Here is a 27,252-nt window from a genome sequence, read left to right as displayed (position 1 = left end):
CCCTATGAGCAAACATTTTGGTGTCAGTGTAGAGGAAAAAAAGCTCCCTTTAACAGTAAGAAACCTCCGGTTACCTACGTTCAGGAAGGGGCACAACCGGCTGGGGGTGAGGGAAGGAAGACAGGACAAAGACATGCCAGGGAAGAGACCCATAGATTAATAACAGCTTATGATTAAAAGCAGAGGAAAAAGAGTGAAGAAGAAACGCTCGGTGATAATGGAAAGCCTACTGCAGTGTAACTAAGGGAGTATTCACAGTAACCTGATCCAGTCAGTTCTGGATTTAGATATATATCTGAGCAATAAAGCTTATGAGTAGGAAACACTGTTGTATCTGGCCTGCTTTATGCACAAAAATAATCACGTGAGTAAATTACTAAATTAATACAATCCATGTAGAGATTTGTTTTCCTGTGCCAAGACTTGTTGATTATATGATTTTTGAGGCCTGCCCTCAACAGCACACACAGGCTGTACATTCACTTTAAAATATTTGCTATATAAAAGACTTACAGGATGGCTGGGTCTGATGCTTGAGTGATATAACATCACCAGTGTTGGGAAGGTTACTTTTAAAGTGTATTCCACTACAGATTACAGATTACATGCCCCAAAATGTATTCCGTTACGTTACTCAATGAGAGTAACGTATTCTGAATACTTTGGATTACTTAATATATTATCATGCTGTTTACAACTACATGAATGTACTATTGCTGTGATTTATTACTGTTACTGAAGGTCCGCGGCTCCGAACCGTAGTAAAGGGACCTCTGGCTAATACGGTGGGTTCTGTGTCGGCTCGTAGCCGAAAACTAGCTTTACTTTGTTGTCTGGGTCAACTTTGCTAGCAGAGACAGAGAGAGGCGTTGAAAGGCTGCTCCAACAGAACTTATTGTTTTCGGAGGAAAACACGAACACGGTGTACAGTCGAGTCTTAATAGCTTACTTACAACTGGGCTCGTCAGGCTCTCTTCTTGGCTGCAGTGGTTATTATTATATTTACATGCTTCATACATGCTATGCCTTTATCACACTGCCTATCGTCTTCATATTAAATAATTTGTTGAATAATACTATTTAAAAATATTTCTTCGCGTCATTATGCGGGCCACAATAAGAGGTGACATGTGCCGCGAGGTTAAGTCACATGCATTAGAGCCTCTTAATGTGCGTTTTGTTTAGGTTTCCATCAGTGTGGAATTACCAGAAATAGAGAGGGCATAGCCTTATGAAACAGGAAAATACCGCCGTGTTATCCATTTATTTCAACAAAGTAACTGTATTCTAAATACCACCTTTTTAAACGGTAACCGTAACGGAATACAGTTACTCATATTTTGTCTTTTACATACGTAACGGCGGTACATGTATTCCGTTACTCCCCAACACTCACATAGGCCTTGCCCAGTCAGCTCCTACTTGAATTCAATTCAGTTTTGTGCCAAATCACAACAATTGCCTCAATTGCTTTAAACTTTCTACTATTGGATTGCAAAATGACATGCTGTAACTGTCAGGCCACATACCCAAAGTGACTTTTCTATTTCTTTGGCTTAGCTAGAAGCGGTGTGGCTGTAGCTCAGGTGGTAGTGCAGGTCATCTGCTAATGGGAAGGTTGGTGGTTTGATTCCTGGCTGCTCCAGTCTGCATGTCAAATATCCCTGCAAGATACTAACTCCAAGTTGCTTTCGCATGCAGGTATCAAGAGTGTAAATGTTAGATAGAAATCACTATAATATAATCAGCTCATTTACCTACATTTGAATTACTGAAAAATGTCGAACTAAAGATTACATTGACAAAAAAGTTTGTTTTTTGTGTGTTTAGATGTTTCTTTTAAATGACAATAGAAAACTGTCGGGTAGTCCAGTTTACTGAAGAACACCTCAGTTCTGTCAGGTTAAAACACTCGGTCGTGTTTTCGTAGCGTAAACGCTGGGCGTCCTCTCAGAGCCTACGCTCTATCTGCTATTCCCGAACAGAGATACGCAAGTTTCTCCGTGACTGCAGCTGTCAGTCAAACCTGCTATGATGACGTTTCACCCCAATTTAACATCACCGCGGTAGGAATTAGAATCAAACTTATGGGAAAGGAGACCCCTTGAACATCAATCAGCGTGATGAGAACTGTTGAAAACAAAAGAAAGAATCTTTGGAAAAAAATTATCTAAGGAGAATTAATTTATTTTAGTCTGAGCCCAGTCCCATCTGCTAACATGGAGGAGGCGGGGTTTATGACCTATACTGCAGCCAGGCACCAGGGGGCGATAGAGACGTTTTGGCTTCATTTTTGTGGAGCTGTCGCATCGTCCATGTTTTCTACAGTCATTGATGCTGCCCAACTAAAAATGATCATTTTTAACCCATTATAAGAACTACATCTAACACATGTACCTAAACCGGTACAGACTGTTGCCTCCTGGCTGCTGCATACACCCAAATGGTGCAGAAATGAAGCATTAAACTTCAGACATTTCCTATTGCATATGTGCGTAAATAGGCAAGTATACCTGTGGGGGGAATGGGTGCTGTCCTCTAGATTAGATTGGCTCTCTCCATAGCCCATCAGGGGTTTAATGGAGGCTCGGTACTGCTGCAGCCCTGCTGGGATTCCTAGGACTCCAACATTCACCACATCTTTTGCGAGAGATGGAGGGGCACTGCACTGGGAGGAGATGCTGCGGCGACCTATTCCATCCTCCAGAGAAGCGCAGTAGGAGTCTGGATGTGGTCCTCCTTCTCCACGCACCACCAAGGCCATGACCTTACTGCTGTCGACGTTCTCATCTGACACATACATGCATTTACACATAAACACACTGTCACTTTAGAATGTGGAGCACACTTGTGGAGCACACTTGCAGTAGTGACTCGTTGTTCAGTAGGAATCAGCTAAAAAGCACATTCCTACTGGAGGAATCTCACCAGGCTTGACATCTCTCCTCTCCAGGATGGCACTGCTGGTGCATATGGCACTGGATCGTCCTGCTCCCGAAAGGCGGTCCCGCACTCCCCCACTGCCCCCTCCACCATATGCCACCCTGGAAGGGGAGGAGGGCATAGACCGGGCCATGGGTGGAGACATGGAACCTTGCAGGCTTTGGAGGGTGCCACGACTGGATGATGACAAGGTGCGGACTGGACTGTGACTGCCATACAACACTTCTCTGGGGATCTGAAGAAAGTGAAAAAAGTGCTCTGAAACTGCACCATCACCACAACTTAGAACCACAGACGCGGGGGGTAGAGCTAGGGATGCACCGATACCGATACCGGTATCTGGTATCGGTATCGGTGCCAGATACCGATACCGGTGGGTGGAGACATGGAACCTTGCAGGCTTTGGAGGGTGCCACGACTGGATGATGACAAGGTGCGGACTGGACTGTGACTGCCATACAGACGCGGGGGATAGAGCTAGGGATGCACCGATACCGATACCGGTATCTGGTATCGGCCTCGATACCACATTTTCTAAAGTACTCGTACTCGTTTCCAAAAAAGTGGTATCGGTGCATCCCTAGATAGAGCACTTTCCATAACACTTCACTGATGACTGGAGTCACATCAGCCTGTTTTAAATCAGCAGTGGTGGTACAATCATGAAAAAGCCTGGACTCAGTTGACTCAGTTGCAAACTATAGACGCATGTCACATCTATCTTTGTTGTCCAAGAGCTTTGAAAAAGTTGTTTCTCGCAGCTCACCGACCATCTGTCAACAAACAATCAGTTTGAGCCATTTCAGTCTGCTTTCAGACCAAACCGCTCCACAGAACCAGCTTTAGTCAAAGTGGTAAATGATCTGTTGGTAAATCAGTGATCGCACTTCAGTTTTATTACTGCTAGATCGAAGCGCTGGTTTGACACTGTGGATCACTGTATGTTACTGGATAAGCTTGAACATTTTATCAGCATTTTCATCAGCATGTATCCTGGCTGAGATCCTACCTGTCTGTGAAATCTCAGAACGTTAGTTTTAAAGATGATCTCTCTGAGACCTGCACTGTGAGGCATGGGGTCCCCTCAAGGCTCTGTACCTGGCCTATTACTGTCTCCTCTCTATCTGCTGCTTCTTGGTCTTCTTCTATGTTGTTTTCATGTAACCTTTCACTGTTATGCTGATGCCTGCAACTATATGATCCTTTAACCATTGGAAACTGAGCTGACTTGTCCAAACTGGAAGCTTGTCTATCTGCAATTAGGGGCTGGTTATCTGATCATTTTCAGCTTCTTAATGCTGATAAGACAGATTTGATGGCCATTGGACCACAAAATGTTCACTTGTCTTCGTGTATTGATTATTGTAATGGTCTCCTCTCTGGGTTGATGAAGAAAAGTTTTAGAGGTTTGCGGACGGTACAAAATGTGGCTGCCTGCATTTTAACCAAAATAGGGAAATATGAACACATTACTCTAGTACTGAAATCTCTTCACTAGTTGCCTTGTACGGTTCGAGCAGATTTTAAGATCCTGTTGCTCACCTACAAGACTTTAAACGGTCTGGCGCCTTCATATCTCTCTGACCTTTTGCACCTTTATGTTCCCTTCAGTGCTCTCCAATCTCAGGGCAGAGACAGTCACAGCAGTTTACTGGTTTCAGGTGCTGGATGCCAAGCACTGTTGTTCACTGGTGCACACTAGTACTGCTGGGTAACCCTCACAATTGCAACATGATACTTTTTTCTGCTCATTTAGTTTAATTTCATGTTTTTGTTCAATCAGCCCCATTCTGAGTGAGTTGCTTCCTTTTCTGCTGTGGAGTCCTTTTTGGCCAGTTGTTGTTTAACAGGTCTGAATATGCATTTAATTCAAGTGTTTAGCTGATCCCAACAAGTCAGTTTCATCTTTCAGGCTTTGATCATAAAGCACATGTAATGTTTTAATGAAACTCAGTCAACCTTCCAATGAAAATCAAGTGGAAATTTCATCATTTCACCAAACCCCAAGAAGTGTACAGCTGAATTTTAAAAGTACTTACATTTGATAAATGAAATTTTATGTTTTTGTGAATTCTGAATACACCCTAAATAAAATATATATCACTCACTCAGACAAACAAAAACATTCCTGAGTCTGGGTCTTAAGAAAAAGGAATAGTGTATAAGAAAGAATAAGTAATCTCAGCTAATTAAAAATAATAATAATACAAACGATACAAAAATGTACCAAATACCAAACCACCAGCCCAAAATCTCACATACAAACATTCACTGAAAATGTTGAAAGTATAATTGTGCCTCTTTGTCCTCAAGAGAGGTCAGAAGTGTAAATATAATATAAATGGCACTCAGAAATAGAAGTGCAAGTTGCAAAGCCATAGCAGATATAAGCCTATCTGATGAATCTGTGTGTCTATCATGGAAGACTTTAGCAAATTTAGCTGAATATGCATGGGTCACAATGCCAACATGATCAGCATTACAACTAATGTCGATCCACTGCAAGCTGTAGTCACAAGTTTGGTTTCTGCCAGCAGCTACATATCAGATGAAGGTTTTCCTAGATATAAAAACATTATGGTGTTAGTCATCCTGTCAGTTTCATTGCTATTGTCAATCACTGAATGGAGAATATGTCAGTGAACAAGTCATTTCTGAAACCAAATTATAAGACAAATAATTGTGCAATGGGACAAATGAGATTCCTCCATTTTTCTTTAATCCTACATATTAAATTTCTTTACAAATACTCAAATATGAATCTTCTCATGGTAAAGACTGATTGGTTTTCTCCATTCTCCACACGACCAAGTAGGGCTGCTCAATTAATCGAATCTTTCAACGATCATTAAAAATGACTGAGCCGATTATTAGCCCCTCCCTCGTGCTTTACTCTCACGCTGCTCCGTGTGGCAAATCGAGCGCACCTCTCTGCATTTCGAACACGTGTCACAACAATTAAGAGCAGCGGTCTCCAACCTTTTTTGCGCCACGGACCGGTTTATGCCCGACAATATTTTCACGGACCGGCCTTTAAGGTGTCGCGGATAAATACAACAAAATAAAACTAGTACCGGTACCGAAAAGAGAAGATTTATTCATAACACACGTGAAAAGACCCAGGAAAACCGAGTAAACAATAAAAACGATAACAAAATAACGCTGAAAACCAGACATTTCACACCTGAGCCTCAACTCTCGCGGCCCGGTACCAAACGACTCACGGACCGGTACCGGTCCGAGGCCCGGGGGTTGGGGACCGCTGATTAAGAGGACCCGAGGGAAGCTCGGAAAGCTAAGCAGAAGTTATTTGGAGAGGAGAGTGACTGCTGTTGGTTGAAAAGAGAGGTAAAAAAAACTCCAGTGGTGTGGAAACATTATGGGTTCATGAGTCAGACGTGGATCAAGTAGACACAGTGGGTAAACTTTGCGACAGTGTCGTAGCTGCACCACAGAGCAACACTGCAAAGTTCACTAAACATAGATGTTTACATTTTTCATTTATTTTTATATTGCAAACATTTGCACTGTTATCAGTATTTGCACACTACTTTATATTATTTTTTTAAAGTCATTATTCAACATTGTTATTGTTAAATAAATATCGTCAAATAATCGAGATCTCAATTTCAGCGAAAATAATCGTGATTATCATTTTTGCCATAATCGAGCAGCCCTACTACCAAGTGAAACAATAAATAATGTGTGCATATGTTGACTTAGCTCTGCATGACTACAGTTAATATTCCTGTTGTTGTGCAAATAAGAGATGCATATAAGTCTGTGTGACTGAGTAGGTGGCACAACCCAAAGCCAAGTCTTTATTTGAAAAGGGCATTGATCTCTAAACCTACAAAGAGCTGGCATGCCAAAACAGATGAACTGCCAGACGTTTAAAAATCCAACAGGTTGCTTTCCTTTTGTCCAGACCAGTTACACAAGGAGAGCAACCTGTCAAACAGATGATTGTTCAAGCACAAACTGAGTTGACACAAATTCCCAGCAACAACAAAATATTCTTCCAGCTATGACTCTGCCCTGACTGTCTTTCACTTCACCATTCAGACATCCAGTACTACTTACTTGACTTCCATTATTTCCCTCTACACTTTCTCCAACACAAACCCAAACCTAACATTAGCTCACCCTACAATATAGGGACCTCAAACACATTTCTCTCTCATGAGTAATGCAAGTACAGACAGAAACAAATACTGTTGCAATAGTTCTCTTCTATCAATGTTAAGTTACTGAATTTTCTCAAATTATGAGTTTGTTAGTAAAATATATGTAGAGGGCAGGGTAGCAGATTATCTATTAAGCAAATGTGGTTCAATATCCAGTCTCAAACTATATGATGAAATTAGCTCTCAAAAGTAGCGGCCCAGGAAAGGAAAACAAAGAGAAGAACCCTTCAGAGTCAACAGGCGTCTCAGTGTGGTAGAGGTTGATGTTTACCAGTCAGGAGGTTAGTGGCATGTTACCAAGTCTGAGCTTTTGTGAATGTAAAAAAAGTGCTTGTATGAATGTGTGTGTGCCTGGATGAATACGGCTTGTAGTAGGAAATGCTCAGAGTAGAAAAGCATCATATGAGTACTCGTCCACTTGGGGATTCAATCCTTGGCTTGGCCAAGATACTAACCTCAAGTTGTTCACTGATGCATCCGTGGGAGTATGAACATGTGTAAATGTTTATAGATAAAGTGCTTGTGTGATGAGGCATGTGGTATAAAGTGCTCCAGAAGAGTAGAAAAGCACTAGAAGCAGAACTCATGACCAAGTTCATCTGTGAGTTTTATCGGTTTACAATATTCAATTATCCAATTAGTTGGAAAATGACATTAAATAGTTTTGTTTGTCTGTTTCAAATACATTCTGAATTGGACTGTTTCATGTCAGGATCTGGAGACTCCATCAGGCACCTGAGTTCCTTGGTCTCCACCCCTGGGCGGAGCCATCATCCCTGCTGCAGTCCTGCACACCTGAGACTGATTCAGGGCAATCAGGTTGAGGATTTAAGGCCCCCTCAGACTCTCCTTCACCGCCAGTTCGTCAATGACCTCACGTTGGTATTGGCTCTATGGCTTTTTACGCTCTTGCCACTTTTTCCTTGTTAACTTTGGTTTCATGCGCTTCAGATTCCCTAGACCTTCTTTGCTATCACCTTCAACCTCAGCTCTCCGTGGATCATCTTCATATTCAGGAAAAATACAAAGACCCTACCTGCCTGCCCTCCAGCCTCACTCACCACCTTGGACTCAGTGGAACTCAGGTCTGCCAGCCTCTCCACTACTCCCCTGGACTATCGCTGCCTCTCCCTCAAAGCGAGGTTCACGCTGGTCACCAGTAAGCGCTATCAGTCAGTTTCACCTCTGCTTGGATACCCTGCACCTGCCGCCTTCTTAACCCTGTTCTCTTTTCTTCCCAGACGCAACCGCTCCGTTCCCATCGCAACCTGCTAGATCCCCGTTCACCCCCGCTGTCACACGGTTACATCATTAGCGACACCCTGCCACATATTCATTTGTTGACTAAATAATAAACACTGCAAAACGTTGAGCCGTCTCTGTTGTGGTTATCTGCAATCGAGTCCGATCTAGCTATCGGCCCGTGGCCATTGTGACAGTTTCATAGCACTTTTCCACTCTAGTTGAGCACTCACAGTCCTCCCATCGGTTTCCTCCTCGGGCTTCACCAAAATAATGTTGAGTTAAAACAACCAAATGACAAGTATCACTTTCTCATTGTCACTTTTTCCTCACATTCGAGTAGGACCAAGTTGTCACTGTAAGTTGTTTGAAATATATGCTCATATCTGGGTAAGAAAGGCCATCGTATTTTCAGTTTAAGTTACCACTAGATGGCTTGGAATAAATGCAAAAAAACCCCAACAAATAAGTTGTTATGAGTCAGTGTCATGGAGTCATGTTTTGTACTGTGTGGTTGTTGTCTGCCACACCAGAGGGTGGTGTGTTATTCTATGTTATTGATGATATGTGAGTTCCAGGTGGAGGCTGACCATTGGTGGAGCACTGGGAGAGGCCGGCTATAAATGAGGACCGCTCTGCCCCCTGGCTCTGTTCCCAATGAGCTGTGGCTGAGAATCTGTTCTCTGGAATGAGAAGTTTTTGCTGTGTTGTGAATAGTTTTGTTGTAAATATTTTTACTCGGTAGCTGTAGGGGTGCGAAGCTATTTCCTCCTGTTTTTGGTTAGGGAGGCAGATAAGAGACCTGCATTTTCTTTTGGGTTTTCTCCGTGTAGGTAAGCCAGTTTCATTTCATTTCTAGAGAGTTTTGTTTGTTGTTTTGGCCATGCTCACCCTGATGCCCGCTACCTTTTGGAATTTAATAAACTGACTGGTCATGTAACTCTGTGGCAGTTTTTGGTTTGTTTTCCTTGAGAGTGGGAGTGTGAGGACATTCTCCCTTTTCTTTTTATTTTCTCTGTGTTGTGCACTGGTTTCCCCTGAGCTGGGTGTAACAAAGTTCACAGGTTTTAAACAGTTAGAGCTCTGTAAATGGGCCCCGTGCTTGGATACATTTAGCTAATCCTTTATTCTGATGGACAGATTAACAACCTGACTAGAAGTTTCTGATCTTTATGTTTAGTTGGCCTGATCCACACCAGACACGGGTTCAGTGTCCAGGCTCTCATATAACTGTTAATATTTTGCATTTTATATTCACTTTCAGTGCTGTGTCCTGAAATCAAAGAGATGTGAATACCTTTGCTCAAACTTCCAGTACTGCTGAAATGTATGTTTGTAGTGTGTTTAACTATCCCTTTGACTAAAGATCTTGTATATACTGTAAATATTAATGACTTTTTGCATGTACCCTTTTCTGTGGAGAAAACAAACCACAATGCATTAAATTGAAAAAAGCTGACTGACTCACCTTTCCTCCTACAGTGGCAGACTTGGCATGATGTTTGAACACATGTTCAGGGTCTTTATGATACGCCTTCAAGAAGGAGTTGGGGGTGATGTTTCTAGAAGCAACAGATTTGCATGATGTGACAAATTAATGTGTGCAGCAAGTTCTACAAAAGGTATACTGAATCAGTTTCCACAATGTGAAACGCATTATTAAACATTTAGCTTAAGTTGTGGTATGCTGAAATCACTGAGTAGTCATTAAATGGATCAGACATGTTGTTTGGTCAAAACAGGTCTCACGGCTGTGCAGCGTGTACTTTAAAATAAAGGGGTGGTCTAAATTTTGTTTGTGAGAACAGTTTTATTTAGTTTATCATTGTGATGTTCAGCATGCAATTGTTAACATTTCGCTGTCTATTTCAATTCAGTTACTGTTGATATATGAGGCAAATTGATTTCCTTTTGCTGCCTAAACCTAAAACGCTGAGAAGTCGTTTTGTAGAAGGTGGGGGCTCTGTCACTGAAAGGAGATGATATTGAGAGTGACATTATCTCTAGGTACAGCAGGGGATGGAGGATACAAACCATTTAGAGCACGACATGGAGTGTATGTCGTGTCTCAGGGTTCTTAATCCTTTTGAATTTGACAAGAAGCAAAAAGTGTAGCTGCCAGACTGAGTATGTAAGGTTTAGTGCTAAAAACAAGATTAAGGAAAACTATGTATGAATTAAAGATGGCAAAAGTGAAAGAAATGTTTCCTCAATTTACAATTGACACCAAAATCTTTTCAAAATTTTTCATGTTTAGTAAATGTAACAGCAATATAACAAAACACATTGACAGATAATCTGAATTTGTTAATGAGCAAAAAGGACAGAGGGGATTGTGATTTGTTTATAAACAGTTGTGCTGGTAAGTTTACATACCGTGGCAGAATTTATAATTTTTGGGCCATTTTCCAGAGAATATGATCGATAATACAAAACTTTTATTTCAATCATGATTAGTGGTTGGGAGAAACCATTTATTATCAAACATACCCTTTTAAAATCATAATGACAACAGAAACTACCAAAATGACCATGATCAACGTTTATATACCATGAAAGTTTTAATAATAAAGGTAACCAGTCTGTGATCTGTTTCCTTGTAATCAGTTTGTGTATAAAACGTCAGTGAGTTTCTGCTCCTGACAAACCCCCAGTGCTGCACTGATGTTGGATTCTGAGCCACAGGGAAAGCAAAAGAATTATCAAAGGATCTGTGGGAGAAGATAGTTGAACTTTATGAAACAGGAAAAATGATATAATAAAAGATGTCCAGGCAATTGACAGCATCAATCAGCAGTGTTCAAACAAAGAAGTGGAACAATTCTGTTGTAATGGAGACAAACATTTCAGCCAAAACTGCTACAAAACTTGTTCGGGATGCAAGAAAACCCCCCACAAATAACTCCAGTTGACATATGGGACTCCCCGGGGAAAAAAAAGTGGATTTCAAGATACATAACAGGAAGCACTTAAAGAAAAATGTGTGACATGAATGATGGACCACATAGTTACAGTTTCGACACTTCATTATTTGGTTGCTCTTTTCTCTAACACTCGGCCGCAGCTTTTCAGCTGCCAGCCACACACAAAACAACAACGCATGTCCTCGTACATTCTTTAATAGGGGAGACGTAATTGGCTGATGGAGCTCCAGTGTGTCTCAGCCTCCCTGCAAGCCACACCCCGCCACATACTCCCATCGCCCAACCTAGGCCGGGGAGCCGTCTGGTTTAGCCTACTCCATCCCTCTGCGGGCGGTAAGTGGGGACTGGCCATGACCATCTGGGACCATCTGGGCCCATGGACCAGCAGCAAGGATGAGTCGGATCAGGGGGCCGACCATGTACCCAGATCCTCCTTTTACAGATATAACAGCCTCTACATGCTTCCTATGGGTTCCAATGAGAGTCTGGATTCTGGTTGAAGGTATTTTGGACCATTCTTCTTTACAAAACATCTCCAGTTCAGTCAGGTTTGATGGTTTCCAAGCATGGATAGCCGCTTTAGGTCACACCATAAATTTTCAATAATATTCAGGTCTTGGGACTGAGATGGCCATTTCAGAATGCTGTACTTGTTCCTCTGCATGAATGCCTTAGTAGAGTTTGAGCAGTGTTGAGGTTCGTTGTCTTGTTGAAAAATCCGGCCCTGGCACAACTTCAACTTCACTGATTGTGTGAATGCCGTGAGGCATTGTGTTTCTGTTTCCCTTTAAACTTTATTCTTCTACCTTATTCTAGTTGCTCCGTTTCTTTGCCGCTTAACTACTCCCTCAGTTTTCAACCGATTGCCACCATCCAAATTTTAAACTGTTCTGCTATTTCTGCTAATGCCAGCTATGTCCTTTGGTGTTCACAACTTTTCTACTTTTTGAGATATTAAGCTTTTTATGCCACTTTTTGGCCCATTTGATGAAAGGGACCACATTTTCAGTGTGATCACCAGTTTAGCTTGTTGGGCTGAGCCATGTTTTAGCTCAGTGAGATAAGCAGCTGTTTTCAGAGTGGGAGGCCAGGGTTAGAATCCCGCTTATGGCAACATTTTTTTCATTAAACAGTTCAAGTTTTTCATAAACTATTTTCAACACAAATTCTACCTTCTTCACCCCTTTTCAGCACAAATTCCAGATTCTTCAGCTGTTTTCAGCTCCTTCGCCTCTTTTTAGCACAATTTTCAGTTTCTTCATCTCTTTTTCAGAACATTCAGCTTCTTTGCCCCTTTTCAGCAGAGTTTTCGGTTTCTTCGTCTCTTTTTCAGAACATTCAGCTTCTTCGCCCCTTTTCAGCAGAGTTTTCGGTTTCTTCATCTCTTTTTTCAGAACATTCAGCTTCTTCGCCCCTTTTTAGCAGAGTTTTCGGTTTCTTCATCTCTTTTTCAGAACATTCAGCTTCTTCACCTCTTTTCAGCACAAATTTCAGTTTCTTCACCTCTTTTCAGCACAAACTTCTGCTTATTCACTTCTTTTCAGCACAATTCAGCTTTTTCTGCACAGTGCACATTTTTTCTCTCATCATATCTTTGTTTGGGACTGGAACTTGTTTGGCTCAGTGGGATGAGCAGCTGCCGAGAGACCCAGTGATGAAGGTTTGAATCCTACCTGTGGCGGTTGCCGCACATCTTCCCTGCTTGCATGCACACTGCTTTCTTGACACTCTGCAGTGTGCCCTTTCAAATACAGCCATCTTCAGCAAGCAGTTCAGCTTCTACACCTCTGTTTAGCAGATAATTCTGCTTCGTCAGCTGTTTTCAGCAGATTCCACTACACGGCATTCACACTGCATTTTTGCAGGAAATGCAACTTTTTCTAATTCTTGATTCTGTCACTGATTCTAGAACATTGTTCTCAAGAGTCTGCTGATATTGACTGGAATCCATGCCACTCTCAACTTTAACAAGATTCCCATTACCTGCACTGGCCTCACAGCCCCACAGCATGATGGAACGGCCACCAAATTTTACTGTGGGTAGCAAGTGTGTTTCTTGGAAAGCTGTGTTCTGTTTCCGCCATGCATACCGCCTCTTTCTATTTCCAAATAGCTCAGTTTTAGTTTCATCAGTCCACGGCACCTTATTCCAAAATGAAGCTGGCTTGTCCAAATGTGCTTTAGGATACCTCCACCGACTCTGTTTGTGGCATGTGCGCAGAAAAGGCTTCTTCTGCATCACTTTCCCATACAGCATTTCCTTGAGCAAAGTGCGCTGAATAGTTGAACGATGCACAGTGACACCATCTGCAGCAAGATGATGTTGTAGGTCTTTGGAGCTGGTCGGTGGGTTGACTATGACCATTCCCACCATCCCTCACCTGTGCTTATCTAAGATTTTTCTTGACCTGCCACTTCGGGTCTTAACTTGAACTGAGCCTGTGGTCTTCAACATCCTCACTATGTTCCTCATAGTGGAAACTGATAGCTGAAATCTCTGAGATAGCTTTTTGTATCCTTCCCCTGAACCATGATGTTGAACAATCTTTGTTTTCAGGTCATTTGAGAGTTGTTTTGAAGCTCCCATGTTGGCACTCATCAGAGAAGATTGCAAAGAGGAGAAAAACGTGTAATTCAGTACAAAAGAAATTTCAGCTCTCACAAACTATTCCAAATTGCAAAACGCTTACCTATGTCTCTAACAAAACCACTCTAACTTTGTAAAACCCAACTCCAAAGAGTCTAACAGACACATTTCTCACTTTATCATGTAAAAAAAACAGTTAAATATGTAATGTTTTTTACACTGACAGAAATGGGAGTGTCACTGGTGCTGCCTGCTTAAGATCAAAGTGGGCTGTATGTGTACATGATGTAGAATTAGTTTAACACCCCTGATTGTTTGTGTTGTGATTATAAATACATTTTTATATAGATGGTTTCACCCAACCCCTAACCACGAGCGACTAAAACGTTTTTCCATTAGCATTCATATTCTCTAAAACAAAAAAATGGCCCAAAAAAGTCACAAATTCTGACAGGGTATGTAAACTTATGAGCACACTATATAATTGTGTATATCATTCTCAGTACCACCCTCACCTAATATCCTCCAGGTCATAGTAAACATTGCGGGTGGTATCTTTGATGTAGATGGCCATCTTTGGAGACTGCAGCATCTTCATGGTGAGCTGTTGAGGGAAAGCGGTAACAAACAAAGCCCGAAGAGCATCCTGACTGCTGATTTCTGTGGGCACCCAGACTTTCTTTGTTTCCTCCCCATACTGCAGGAACAGCACACCTGACAAACACAAACAGGCAGGAAGAGGGGCCATCAGTCTGTGTCAGAACAGTACAATGATGGTGCTGAAACATCTTCAAATCTTAATACACAAACTGATGAGTGACAGCTAAAATAAATATTTTTGATGTTTATTTTAATATATTTAGCCATACACAACATAAGAATGCTGATCCACAACAAAATCTTTAAAATAAATAGGGTACAGGTGCTTGCTTCTCAATGGCTTATGAAGCAGACAGCTTATAAACAAAACCTTCAAGCTCCAACACAAGAGCTTGCAGGTGAAGCGTGAAGTATGAATAGATTCATGTTGAGAGATTATTTAAATCCCAGTGATTCACGAGCTCTCCTATGCACTCAATTTGTCTCATATGCATACTGTCATGGTCCACATGACCCAGCGTTTTGTGTTTCATTTTGGTATCATCTTATGTTTTGTATTAACTCTTATTTTTTACGAGTTCTTAGGGTTTGGTTCTTGTGTTTAGTGTTTTAGTGTGCTCTCTCCTGTGCTCTGTTTGTGTCCCTGAGTTAGTGTTGTAGAACAGTTTGTGAATTTCCTGTTTTACTTTGAAGGTCTGTGTCTCGTTGTGTCTATTAGTAAGTAAGTAAGTAAAATTTATTAATATAGCGCTTTTCACAGATAAAAATCACAAAGTGCTTTACAACACAGGAAATGGGAATATAAAAACAATATAACAGTAAATAAAACAATGTAAAACAATAAAACTATAAATACAGCATAAGAAGAAATTTTCTAAATAAAAATGTCTTCAGCTGTTTCTTAAAAGAATCAATGGAGTCCGTGCAGCGAAGAGACAGTGGGAGAGAATTCCACAACCGTGGTGCCACAGTCTGAAAGGCCCGATCACCACGAGTTTTAAAACGAGTGCGCGGTACCACCAGCAGTCTCTGATCTAATGACCTTAAAGCCCGAGAAGATGAATGTGGTTTCAGCAGGTCAGATAAATATTGAGGAGCCTGACCATGTAGGGCCCTAAAGGCTAGAACTAAAATTTTAAAATGAAACCAGTGAAGGGAGGCCAAGACTGGAGTGATATGCGATCTTCTCTTGGTGCCTGTTAAGAGACGTGCTGCAGCATTCTGCACAGTCTGAAGACGATTTAAGGCTGATTTGTTAAAACAAGTAAAAAGGCCGTTACAGTAGTCTAAACGAGAAGAAATAAAAGCATGAATAATCATCTCAAGTTCAAGCTTTGATACCATTAGTCTGAGTTTAGAAATATTCCGTAAATGATAAAAACAGTTTTGGACCAGCTGCTCGAGCGACATCGAGCTGTCAAATATGACACAGAGGTTTCTGAGGCTTGATTTTACAGAAGGGTCTAAGAAGCTGATATGCTGTCTAATTTCTGGGACCATGTGGTCTGGAGCAATAATTAGAGTTTCTGTTTTATCAGAGTTTAGTAGGAGAAAATTGTCATTTAACCATTTGTTGATTTCTGTCAGGCAATTACTTAAATTAGACAATTTATAAAACTCAGACATTTTGAAGGAACAGTATAGTTGGATGTCGTCAGCATAGAGATGATAGGAGATATATTTATAGCGCTTAATAATTTGGCCTAGGGGAAATACATAAAGTAAAAAGAGAATTGGACCCAGGACAGATCCCTGAGGTATTAGGTTCAGCTGTGTTCCCCTCTGGTGTGTCAATCCCTAATTACCTTGTGTGTTTTTATAGTGTGAGCCTGCCTGTGATCCTTGTCGGTTCGTCTGTGTTATTCAGTGTTTCTCCGCGTCTCTCTGCCCTGCTTCCCCGGTGTCTGTGTATCATCCTGTGTCCTTATGTTTTCAGGGTTGTTTATTAGTTTTTCCCAGGCTAGGCTTTAGTAGCTCCCTGTTCCTTATTTCCTGTTTTTGTACTTCACCATCAATGTAAATAAACACTCACTCGCACCCCAGCCAGTTCGTGCATTTTGGGTCCTTTTCTCATAACACCATACGACTGCTGCCCCAGCCGTGACACATACTTAGTTACGTCTGATTGTAATCAATTAACCTGATAATTAACATACAGTTTTCAAACAGTGAGATAAGAAATTTGAAAGTATCAGGAACATAGAGAACATGCAAACTCCACAAAACCTGAGGAAGGTTCAGACCTACAGGCCTTTTAGCTGTGAGATGACTGAGCTAACCACTGCAACACTGTCTATCTAACAGCACTGCTACTAGGAGAAACCTCAGCAGTCAAATTAGCTGCCAGGATTAATGTTAATTCAGTTGGTAACTTGATAAAATGAAACGTGTTTTTAAAGGGATTTCTGCAGCTACAACTCTAATGCCTCCAACTGTGTAATGCTTAACACGCTTGATTAGCAAGCAAAAGGTTGCTGGTTTGATTCCAGTGGAGGACACAAATGCTTTTATTTGTGTTAGGAAGAATATCGGATGTAAAGTTCTTCACCCTTGTGCAGAACTGTAGTATCAAACTTGTTCTTGAAAAGCAGTGCACTCTTTTCCCCACTCTACAACACTGTGTTAAACAGTCTGGTTAAAGAATCAATACATATCCTGACTTCCACAGGTATCACCTGAAACATCTGCCTTTCCATTTTTCATCCTCTTCATAGCTGCCCTCACTTCCCACTTACTAACCCTCTCCACTTCCTGATTTATTCATTTCTCCCTAGTTTTACACATTCATCAACTCCTCTACGTACTCCTTCTCGGCACACTCGCTTGACTTGTTTCACATTTCCATCTTTGTCCTTAAACACTCTAACCTGCTGCACATCCTTTACAGCTTGATCTCATTGTCTAGCCAATAGATACAAGTCCTTTTCTTCCTTAGTGTTCAGTCTCACATACAACTCACTCAAGTCTTTTTCCTTGCCTTTGTCACTTCTTTCTGCCATATGCCCATTTCCCCAGTACTACTGTCTACTTCTTTCATCTCCCTGACTTCTCATTTGCTAACTGCTTTCTTTTTCTGTACTTCCTACTTTGTCCAGCGCATATAACAAACACCTTCTTTGCAATTTACCTTAGCAACTCAACTTTACTTTATCACCCAGAGCCCCCAGCACCACATTGCAATCCATTATTTTTTTTCATACTCTACCTTCTGCATAAGGTGTAGTCCTTCTTTGTGCACCCGCAAGTCATGTCAAGTCAAAGTTAAGTTATATAGCATGTTTTAAACAACATCTGTTGACCAAAGTCTCGTACAAGTTATACAAAATATACACTGAATAGAAACAGTCACTAAATTAACAATAATATAAACTGAAAATCAAATAAAAGTAGTAAATAAAACTGTGATTGAATAAAAAGCCAGGATATTCTGCTCAACTAAACCTGAAAGCAAGCAAAAATAGGTTTTCAAAAGTCTTTTAAAATGATGGAGAAAGTGGAAAGCTTTATAAAAAGATAAGTTGTTCCAAATATTAGGAGCCACCACTGAAAAGGCCACCGCGTCTGCTTTTAAACTCATCTCATCTTAGGTGAAGTGGAAATCAGTGCTCTGGTAGGCTTATAGGGTGTTGCCGCCAGACGTCTGCTTTATATTTTTATTTACGATTGAGTTCATGTTTGTTTTACAATTCATAGATTCATTACATAAGTCATCATTTCAGGATTAATAAATATGAAAATATATGTTGTGTTTACCTAAAGTAATGTTATGTCACTGTTTGGGATTGGAACCTAAAAAGGGGTGCCTGTCACTTTAAGTATGTAAGTGCAATAGCAGCGTGAAACCCTGTGTAGGGGGAAGGGGAGGAGCATGGACAGAGAGGTGTGCACAGGTAGTTCTGGATAACTGCTTATTTTTTGGAACTTTCATGCTTATTTAGGAAGGAGTTCATTGTTACATCTGTTACATCTGTTTATTGTATCATCATGTCTTCTAAAAGTAAATGTTTTAAAGAGAGATGGAAGTGATCTGGGAATATGGTATTTTATCATAAATTGGATCCTGACAGCATTTTCATGACCATATTTTCCATACAGCTTCTGCAGGATATTCATATGTGAAGTAAACTGTTTCATACAGATTTATTTAGATGTGTCTACATACCTAACGGCCAACCTCTTGTCTGACCACTTGAGCGGCCTACAGGTAGACTTGCTCTGGCCTTAGAGCCCCTTGTAAAGGCAGCAGATAGGGGTATCATCTCTCCACCAGATATGCTACTTGAAACCAGCCTGTTCTGCTCTTTCACCAAGTGTGGGACACCAGCACCTTGGGGACTGTCAACAAACCAGGGACTCCTTACCTGGATTGAAAGAAAAAGCAAAAAGATTATGATTATGGGAGAGAGGAGAAAATGGTAAAAAAAAATTTTTTTAAAGTGCTTCTACTACTAATCAAATCTTATGTTAAAAGACATATATATCTATATATATTAGGGCTGTCAAAATTAACACGTTAACGCAGCTTAATCCATCATCATGACTAGGGATGGGTACCGGTATCTGGTGCCATGATGGCACCGGTTCTGTCATAAACGGTAGTAACCAGACCGAAAAGCAGCGCACATTTCGGTGCTTTATTTTCCTGAGCTGTGATACACTTTAGATTCTAGCCAATCATTTTACGTTTCCGAGGATAGTACGCGGGTCCAGGTACGTACGTTCTTTTAGAGCAGAGCTACAGATTAAAAATGCCCAAGGCGAAGCGGTCAAAAGTCTGGCTGTACTTCACAGCAAAAGATGCAAAGTCAGCAGCTGCAACAAGTGCTTTAAGCTGATACTGTGATACTGTCAAAGGAGGTAACACCTCAAATCTGACGAAACACCTGGCGACGCATAGCGTTTTTTTTAAAGCCGAGAAATGCGCCGTATTTGATAGCTTGCTGCGAGACCTCACACCGAGCACATCTACTGCGGGTGTGGTGCCTGTTATCTGACCCGGAGTTAGCAACATTCCCAAAAACCCGAAGAGGAGAGTCCTGGCCCCTAGCCCTGCCAGTGTAGCAGAAATGATGAGGATGATGATGCAGCAGCAGCCGTTCTTCTCTGCGTGAGTAGCTTAATGTTGTTCGTGTGTAATTTACGTTGAGTAGGCTAACCAGGTTATTACATTAATGCATGTAAGGTGAACTAGCAAACATCATCATAGCTACATGCAGCTGTCTTCTTGTTTGATGGCAGATACTCCCTTCACCCTGGACAAAAAGGCTAAAATGACCAAAGAAAAAGTGGAAAACAGTTAAACATGAGAGGTTTTTGGACAAAGTTTGTGTTTTTTCCATTGTTTAAGCACTGCTTCCAGCCAAGAGTGATACCATATATGCCCCATAGCTGCAGAAAAGGCTAACATTGTTATCTTTTTACAAAAAAACAGCTGAACATGAGAGGTTTTTGGACCAATTTTGTGTTCTCCATTCTTTAAGCACCGGTTTGAGCACCGTTTAAGCACCGGCACCGTTTCAAAAGTACCGGTTTGGCACCGGTATCGGATAAAACCTAAACGATACCCATCCCTAATCATGACTAATCTGATTACATTTTTTAACGCAATTAACCATCTGCAGAACACCCACAGAATAACTCAAAATCCTTGAAATGTCCCTGTCAACGCATTTTGTTCCAATACAGTTATCTTGGCACATGCGCAAATGGGCAGTTGATCTGGTAGTAACGGCCAGCAGAACCAGTCAACTCAATATGGAAGATGATAAACAGCACATTGGCTCTTTTGATAGAAAATTTTAATTAAAAAAACAAGACGGAACAGTTGACCGACATAAAGTACTATGCACATTGTGCAGGAAGGAATTTTCCTTTTACCGAAGCACTTCCAGGGTAAAAATATCACACAAAGCATATGCTACTCGGGGATGCTCCTAGCACTTTGGCTAACGTGTCGCCCAGCTTGCGGCAAACCACTCTCACTGAGCATTGGGGCCTCAGTAAGTCTACCTCAGACAAATTGACAGACACAACTGGCACGTAGATTGCAACAAACTGCAGAACTATTAATATCGTCGAGGACAAAACCCTTACAAAGGTTTTGCAAGTTGCCTTTCGAGATGCATTGTACGAGGCTCCAACAAGCACAATAATGTCAAAAATTAATGGGCTCTATGACACTGAAAAGGAAAAAAACAAGAGAATTTAGCTGCAGCCAAACATGTCACCCTGTCAGGTGACTACTGGACAGTAACAGTAACTATCTTGACATTACTGCACAACTAATTACTGCGCATAGGAATTAAAGTCGCTTGCATTGAGAATAATGAAGACGGAGGAGCGTCACTCCGCAGAGGCATGTGCTGAACATTTCTTAACAATGGCATGTGAGTGGGAAACTGAAGGAAAAATCACAGCTGTAGGGATTGATTCTCCACGAAACACCACAGCTGCAGCTAAACCTTTGCCATTTGAGCATATGCCTTGTTGCATCACTGTGAGTCTTGGTGACAGTGGATTTGTCCACGTTTCAGAAAATTGTTGGTCAATTCAAACATATTCCAACCAACGCCCCAGAGCTGGAAACACGACAAACAACCCTGGGGGAGCAGAAGGAGCCATTGATCCAGCAGAGCCACAAACTTGTGATGGTGATGCCACAAGAAAGAAATCCATTTTTTTTTAATTCATTGATTAAAGAAATTCCATTTCTTGTTTTAATAACCATTTTGTTCTTCTTCCATCTCTTCCTCTGTCTGTGTGTTTTCACTACAGGTATGTAACTGAGATTCTGGGTGGGGAATCCTATATTTCCTGCTCAGTGGTACTGCCTGCCCTCTCACACTTGCATCATGTGAACTAGCTTTAAAACAGCAATCCAAGAACACCAAACCTCCCACTAGGGCTGCTCAATTAATCGAATTTTAATCTCGATTACGATCTGGGCTTTCAACGATCATTAAAAATGACTGAGCCGATTATTAGCCCCTCCCTCGTGCTTTACTCTCGGGCTGCTCCGTGTGGCAAATCGAGCGCACCTCTCTGCATCTCGAACACGTGTCACAACAATTAAGAGCAGCGGTCTCCAACCTTTTTTGCACCACGGACCGGTTTATGCCCGACAATATTTTCATGGACCGGCCTTTAAGGTGTCGTGGATAAATACAACAAAATAAAACTAGTACGGTACCGAAAAAAAGAAGATTTATTCATAACACACGTGAAAAGACCCAGGAAAACCGAGTAAACGATAAAAACGATAACAAAATAACGCTGAAAACCGATAAAAACCCTGAAAACTATACATTTCACACCTGAGCCTCAACTCTCGCGGCCCGGTACCAAACGACTCACGGACCGGTACCGGTCCGAGGCCCGGGGGTTGGGGACCGCTGATTAAGAGGACCCGAGGGAAGCTCGGAAAGCTAAGCAGAAGTTATTTGGAGAGGAGAGTGACTGCTGTTGGTTGAAAAGAGGTAAAAAACTTGAGTGGTGTGGAAACATTATGGGTTCATGAGTCAGACGTGGATCAAGTAGACACAGTGTGTAAACTTTGCTACAGTGTCGTAGCTGCACCACAGAGCAACACTGCAAAGTTCACTAAACATAGATGTTTACATTTTTCATTTATTTTTATATTGCAAACATTTGCACTGTTATCAGTATTTGCACTATTTTATATTATTTTTGACAATCTTTAAAGTCATTATTCAATACATTGTTATTGTTAAATAAATATCGTCAAATAATCGAGATCTCAATTTCAGTGAAAATAATCGTGATTATCATTTTTGCCATAATCGAGCAGCCCTACATCCCACCAAGAAAACGTTATCAACAATGAATGTCTCCAGATTGCCACAGCTTTGGATGCTCGATTGAAGTGCCTCCCCAAGAGTGACAGAGAGAGGGTGTGGCCCACACAGTAGACTGCTGCATGATCAATCCCCACCTCAGACTTGTGAAGATAAGCCACCCAAGAAAATGAGTCCTTGACAGATGAATCAGATGAGGAGTTTCTGCCTGACAGAATCATGCACTTGATTCTGTAGCTCATTCAGGAGCTGCTGGCTTGCAAATATCTGGCCACTCCTGCAACCATGTTCTGTGTGAGAGACTGTTCTCAGTTGCAGGCAACACTGTAAAAAAGAAGCGGTCAGCGCTCCTCTCGGACAATGTCAACAAGTTAGTTAGTCTCAGTAACAGGGCCACATTAATGTGGATAAATGTTTACAAAAAGTGTTTTGTAAACATGAATGTTAAGATGTTCAATAAGCATGTTCTGCAGGGCTGTTCGATATAACGATCTACAGGGTGGGCCATATGGATACACCGTAATAACATGGGAATGGTTGGTGATATTAAAGTCCTGTTTGTGGCACATTAGTATATGTGAGGGGGCAAACTCCTCAAGATGGGTGGTGACCATGGTGGCCATTTACAAGTCGGCCATCTTGGATACAACTTTTGATTTTTCAATAGGAAGAGGGTCATGTGACACATCAAACTTATTGGTAATGTCACAAGAAAAACAATGGTGTGCTTGGTTTCTACGTAACTTTATTCTTTACCGTCGTTGTTGCTAACCACAACGCATAAAAACAGGCGCTTGTCCGTCCGTAGTGTGGTTATATTAAATATAAGAGAAAGAGAGAACTTTAAGAAATTAATATAGCCACTACAGTGACCATCAAAACCATGAAAAAATATTGCTGTAAACAGTTTATTTTGCAACACCCTGAAACAAATGATAGCGTAAAATGAAACGATAGATAAATATATCGTTATATATATATATCGTTATATTGAACAGCCCTACTCCAGAGTTCACTTTTTAATTTACTCGATTACTTCTCCACACTCTGGACTCTTTGCTCAGTTCAGCTATGGTTCCCCTGTTGCTCTGTATGGACAGCAACCCATGCATTTCTCCATGTAATCTGCTCTGTCATGGCTCAACATTCCACCTGAGATCTGCTCAGCTTGCAGTACTTATTCATCTTTTATCTAGCTACAGTCCATTAGCTGCTACATTCACAATAATGGTGTGATGTTGTCTGGGCGGGCCTTCCCCACACCTGACCTACGTGAAGACCGAAAACAAAGAAACAATGTATGTATGCACAATTAAGTTAATTCATAACTTAATGAATTAACAACATAATGAAACATAAAGTAACAAAGTGACTGAATATTTGCTTTAATTTGCTGAATGTTTGATTTTGCTGGCAACATAGTGTTTACACAAACAAACCCGGGATAGTCAGTGCAGCAATGTTATTCTGACTATAGCAAATCATAGTAAATAAATATATGGAGAGAATAATGTGCTTAATGTGCAAAAAGTCAATACTTCTACGACTGCTCATCCACTTTGTCACACAGGGCACCAGAACCATTGTCTCCTGGGGGCTGCAAGCTGGGGGCCTCTATGGATTGTGTGTTAGTTTATCCAGTAATTGCCAGATGACATTGGAATCTGGGAGTTCAGAGGCTGAGTCAGCTCGATGCCTCTCCTTTGTGTGCCACTAGCTGTTTCTGCGCAGGGTTTTTGGTGCACTGTGTCAAAGCAACCTGGGAAGTCATAGTTTACTCTACTGACTTATCTTAGGGGACAATAGCGATTATGTGGCAGTACCCAATGTATTTTCAGTTGAAAACATTGGAAGCCAACACTATCATGCCGCAGGTACTGGGAGTCTCCCTACAGCCTAGAAGCTAGCCTCTGGTAGCTTCTCAGTTTCACCTGGACACAGGTCCCGGTTCCCCTCCAAAGCAGCACAAACAAAGTCATAACACAAAAGAGAAAAAAAATATCAAAATTGACAAAGGCAGACAACATAAAACTACATTGTTGGCTGCATACAGTTGTTATCTTATGTTAACCCACAATCGTCGAACTTCTTTCATCTACGTGAAATTCTCAGAGAGTGAGACGAGGCTGCAGGTCAGACTCAAACCCTGAATGGGGCAATGTTATTTTTGTATGACTGTGTTATGAATGACATTTATTTTAATAATCGAATGACTGCTCAAGATAGGAGATTAAAATTTCAGGGTCCACGAGAGAGAAAAGCACACCAGGACATCAGAGGAGACAGAATAAGAAATACATAAAACATCATTAAAAAGTCTTGTAAGGCAAGATTCCCTTTTGTGATGTAATTTAAAATGAGATCAAATAATATGCAAGGCTATTTTAGCATGTTTAAAATAATTTGGGACTGACCCTTTCCACAGAAAAGTGTTTATAATTATTAAAATTCAATAGAATAAAACTTATAATAAAATTCAATGGAAACAAAAGAGTAGTCTAGAAGGAAGGACATAATCAAGGTTTAACCATCAGTCTGTCTCTCTCACATTACAGGCAACAACCTGCATCCCAGCTATTTAAAGAAAGACAGCTGCATCATCAGCAGGGCACACAGCCAAAGATAGAAATCACACAAAAACACACAAAGATAATAATTCAATATGACCAATAAGAGCTTGTGGCTTTGTGTTTTAAAATTTAAAGTAAAAAATGGCAGATATAATTGCTATGAGACTGTTAATATTCCAAAGTTGTGATATTTCAATAGCGAATAATTACACAATTATTTGTTTGTGAATGTATATTAGTTTGTGCAGAGTCTCTAATGCACATAGGTGTAAATTTGAAGAGAGACATGTTTAAAACACACCGCAGCTTCAAAAAGAAAATAAAGTAGGTTGAAAGGGCAGTAATGTCTTACTGTGGCCCCCACTTACTGGAACAGAAAATAAAAACCTCCCCATACAGCTAACAGTACACTGCAATAATCATAATCCCGGGCTCACTGCTTCAGCAGGCTGTTATGGCTATTATGACTCATCTGAGCGCAAACAGACAAACTTGTGAGGAATGCTCATTCCTGCACAAATGTGCAGAGTCACTTTTCTTAATGACTGCGTGTGGAAAATAGATATTACGAAATCTATCGGTTCTTTTAGTTCTTTCACCTGGTGGACTCTTCGCCTACAACAGCAGTGCTGGGTCAGAACGTTGAATACCTTAAATGATGGCACCTTTCCTTTCTGTTTGTGTTGGCTGTCGTCACATGCTGACGTAACAGTGACAGACATCAGACGCAGACACATAATGACGCGTTGATGGAGCAGCTTGTTGAGCCGGCTCCAAACACTCGGGAGCTTGTTTATCACAAGTTGAACACTAATGTAAAGTTCATATCCTGCTAATCGCTTTGGCTGCTTTTACACTAAGTTGTCCTTTAAGTAGTAGAAAAAGAGCGGCTCAGAGGAACTGTTGGTCTTTACAGATAAATTAGAGGAACTTACCTGGAGGAGATGCTTGGTGTCAGCAGTGCCGCTTTAGAGTTTTAGCACTTCCTCTGTAACTTAGCTCTAAGGGTCAAAACCAAGTCCTGCGGTTTCACAGCAGTTTTAAAGTTCTTTTCTCGGACTTTTGAGACGTCGTAGTTTCTACATGCTGCATGTTTCTCTGCATGGATCAGGTGCACTGACAAACTCCACCCCTTTCCACCGGTTGCTGTTACAACACAACTCCACCTTAGCAAATAATGCTGGCTGTACCGGTCTAACTGGGAGAGGCAGTAGTACTACTTGTGAAATTTATGACAAGCTACAAGACACCTCATGCCCCTCCAGCATTACCACTATAACAACACACATACGTCGTTTTTAAAAAGAAAATACAAAACAGTAACTGATAAATGTCTGTCAGCAACAAAAATGTTGATAAAGCTTAGAAGATCATTAAAATGAAAACAGGTTGTTGCTGGCCTTAAAATGAATAAAAAAATAGTCATAAATTTGCTCCACATTTCATTTTTCAAACACTGCTACTGATGAACAAATCTTACCTGCTCGTTTGTGCAGTCCTGATGTCCTATGATAATGGTTTTATGTTGAGGATATTTTTGCCTCACATGGTCCAGGACCTCTTTCTTCCTCTCCACATGTATGTGCTGCATTATGAGGCTGTCCATCTGGCTGTGTCTGCTGCTGCTGTTATTGGTGGGGTAGCTTCGAGGTAAGGTGTTGGGAGAGCATCGATGTGGACTGTAGGAGAAGTCAGGGTTAGACAACAGGCTTCTGGAGGTGTGTTCTTTCTTCTGTAGCAGACAGTCTATGCTGTTGTCCCCCACAGCAGAGGCAGACGAGGCTCTCGAAGGGGAGATACTTGGATCTAAGTTGGAAGGATGAGAGGAAAAAGGAGTGATGGTAGAAGAACGAAGATTTACAGGAGAACAAAACTTATATGACAGGATGACTTTTTTCAGCTTAACATTATTTAGTTGTCAAGAAATATGTAAAAGAAAGTATGCTGTGCTACAAAAGATTTGTCTCCAATTAAAAATGCTTGTAACCCAACGTCGACATTTGTAGACAGTTATTTTTTTATTTCTTTTATCATGACAGAGTTCTCAACTTTGAATTTTCAGTGTATCAGAGTTGATCGCTACCATTCTCAATCTAACGCTCTTCTTTAGATTCTTTTGTCATGTTTGTTGGTGGTGGTGTCTCTGTGGTCTTTTTATGTCTTTCCTCAAATCTCTGTTGTTGGAATGGCTTTAGCTCAGGAAGTTGAACACGGCATCTATTAATCAAAATCCCTGGCTATTCCAGTCTGAAAGCGAAGTATTTTGGACCTTTTTTTCAGGTTCAGTACCCTAAATTGAACACAGCGAACCAGCTGCACCTTGTAATTTTTTAAATGTTTGAAACACTATTATTTCTCACATTTTGTTCATTCAACTAATAGTCC

The 27,252-nt window shown here is 41.0% G+C and overlaps 1 protein-coding gene and 1 pseudogene across 1 annotated transcript in view; one reads left to right on the top strand and one right to left on the bottom strand.

Annotated features, from left to right (window-relative positions):
• The window catches only part of LOC102791002 (sickle tail protein homolog), a 100,889-nt gene that overhangs the window by 49,657 nt on the left and 23,980 nt on the right, over positions 1 to 27,252 (bottom strand). The window contains exons 2-7 of the mRNA XM_087850631.1: positions 26,348 to 26,673; positions 18,646 to 18,844; positions 14,399 to 14,597; positions 9,841 to 9,934; positions 2,929 to 3,178; positions 2,514 to 2,790 (exon numbers count right to left, since the gene is read on the bottom strand). Of these exons, the coding sequence (XP_087706757.1) occupies positions 2,514 to 2,790; positions 2,929 to 3,178; positions 9,841 to 9,934; positions 14,399 to 14,597; positions 18,646 to 18,844; positions 26,348 to 26,673 (1,345 nt within the window). The remainder of the gene's footprint in view (positions 1 to 2,513; positions 2,791 to 2,928; positions 3,179 to 9,840; positions 9,935 to 14,398; positions 14,598 to 18,645; positions 18,845 to 26,347; positions 26,674 to 27,252) is intronic.
• LOC148098745 (uncharacterized) lies at positions 19,030 to 21,269 on the top strand (annotated as a pseudogene).

The sequence above is a fragment of the Neolamprologus brichardi genome, chromosome 14 (genome assembly GCF_056152115.1).
Source record: "Neolamprologus brichardi isolate AB-2024 chromosome 14, ASM5615211v1, whole genome shotgun sequence".
Taxonomy (NCBI): Eukaryota; Metazoa; Chordata; class Actinopteri; order Cichliformes; family Cichlidae; genus Neolamprologus; species Neolamprologus brichardi.
Note: the sequence above shows the minus strand (reverse complement) of the source record. Positions and strands in the feature narration are given on the sequence as shown.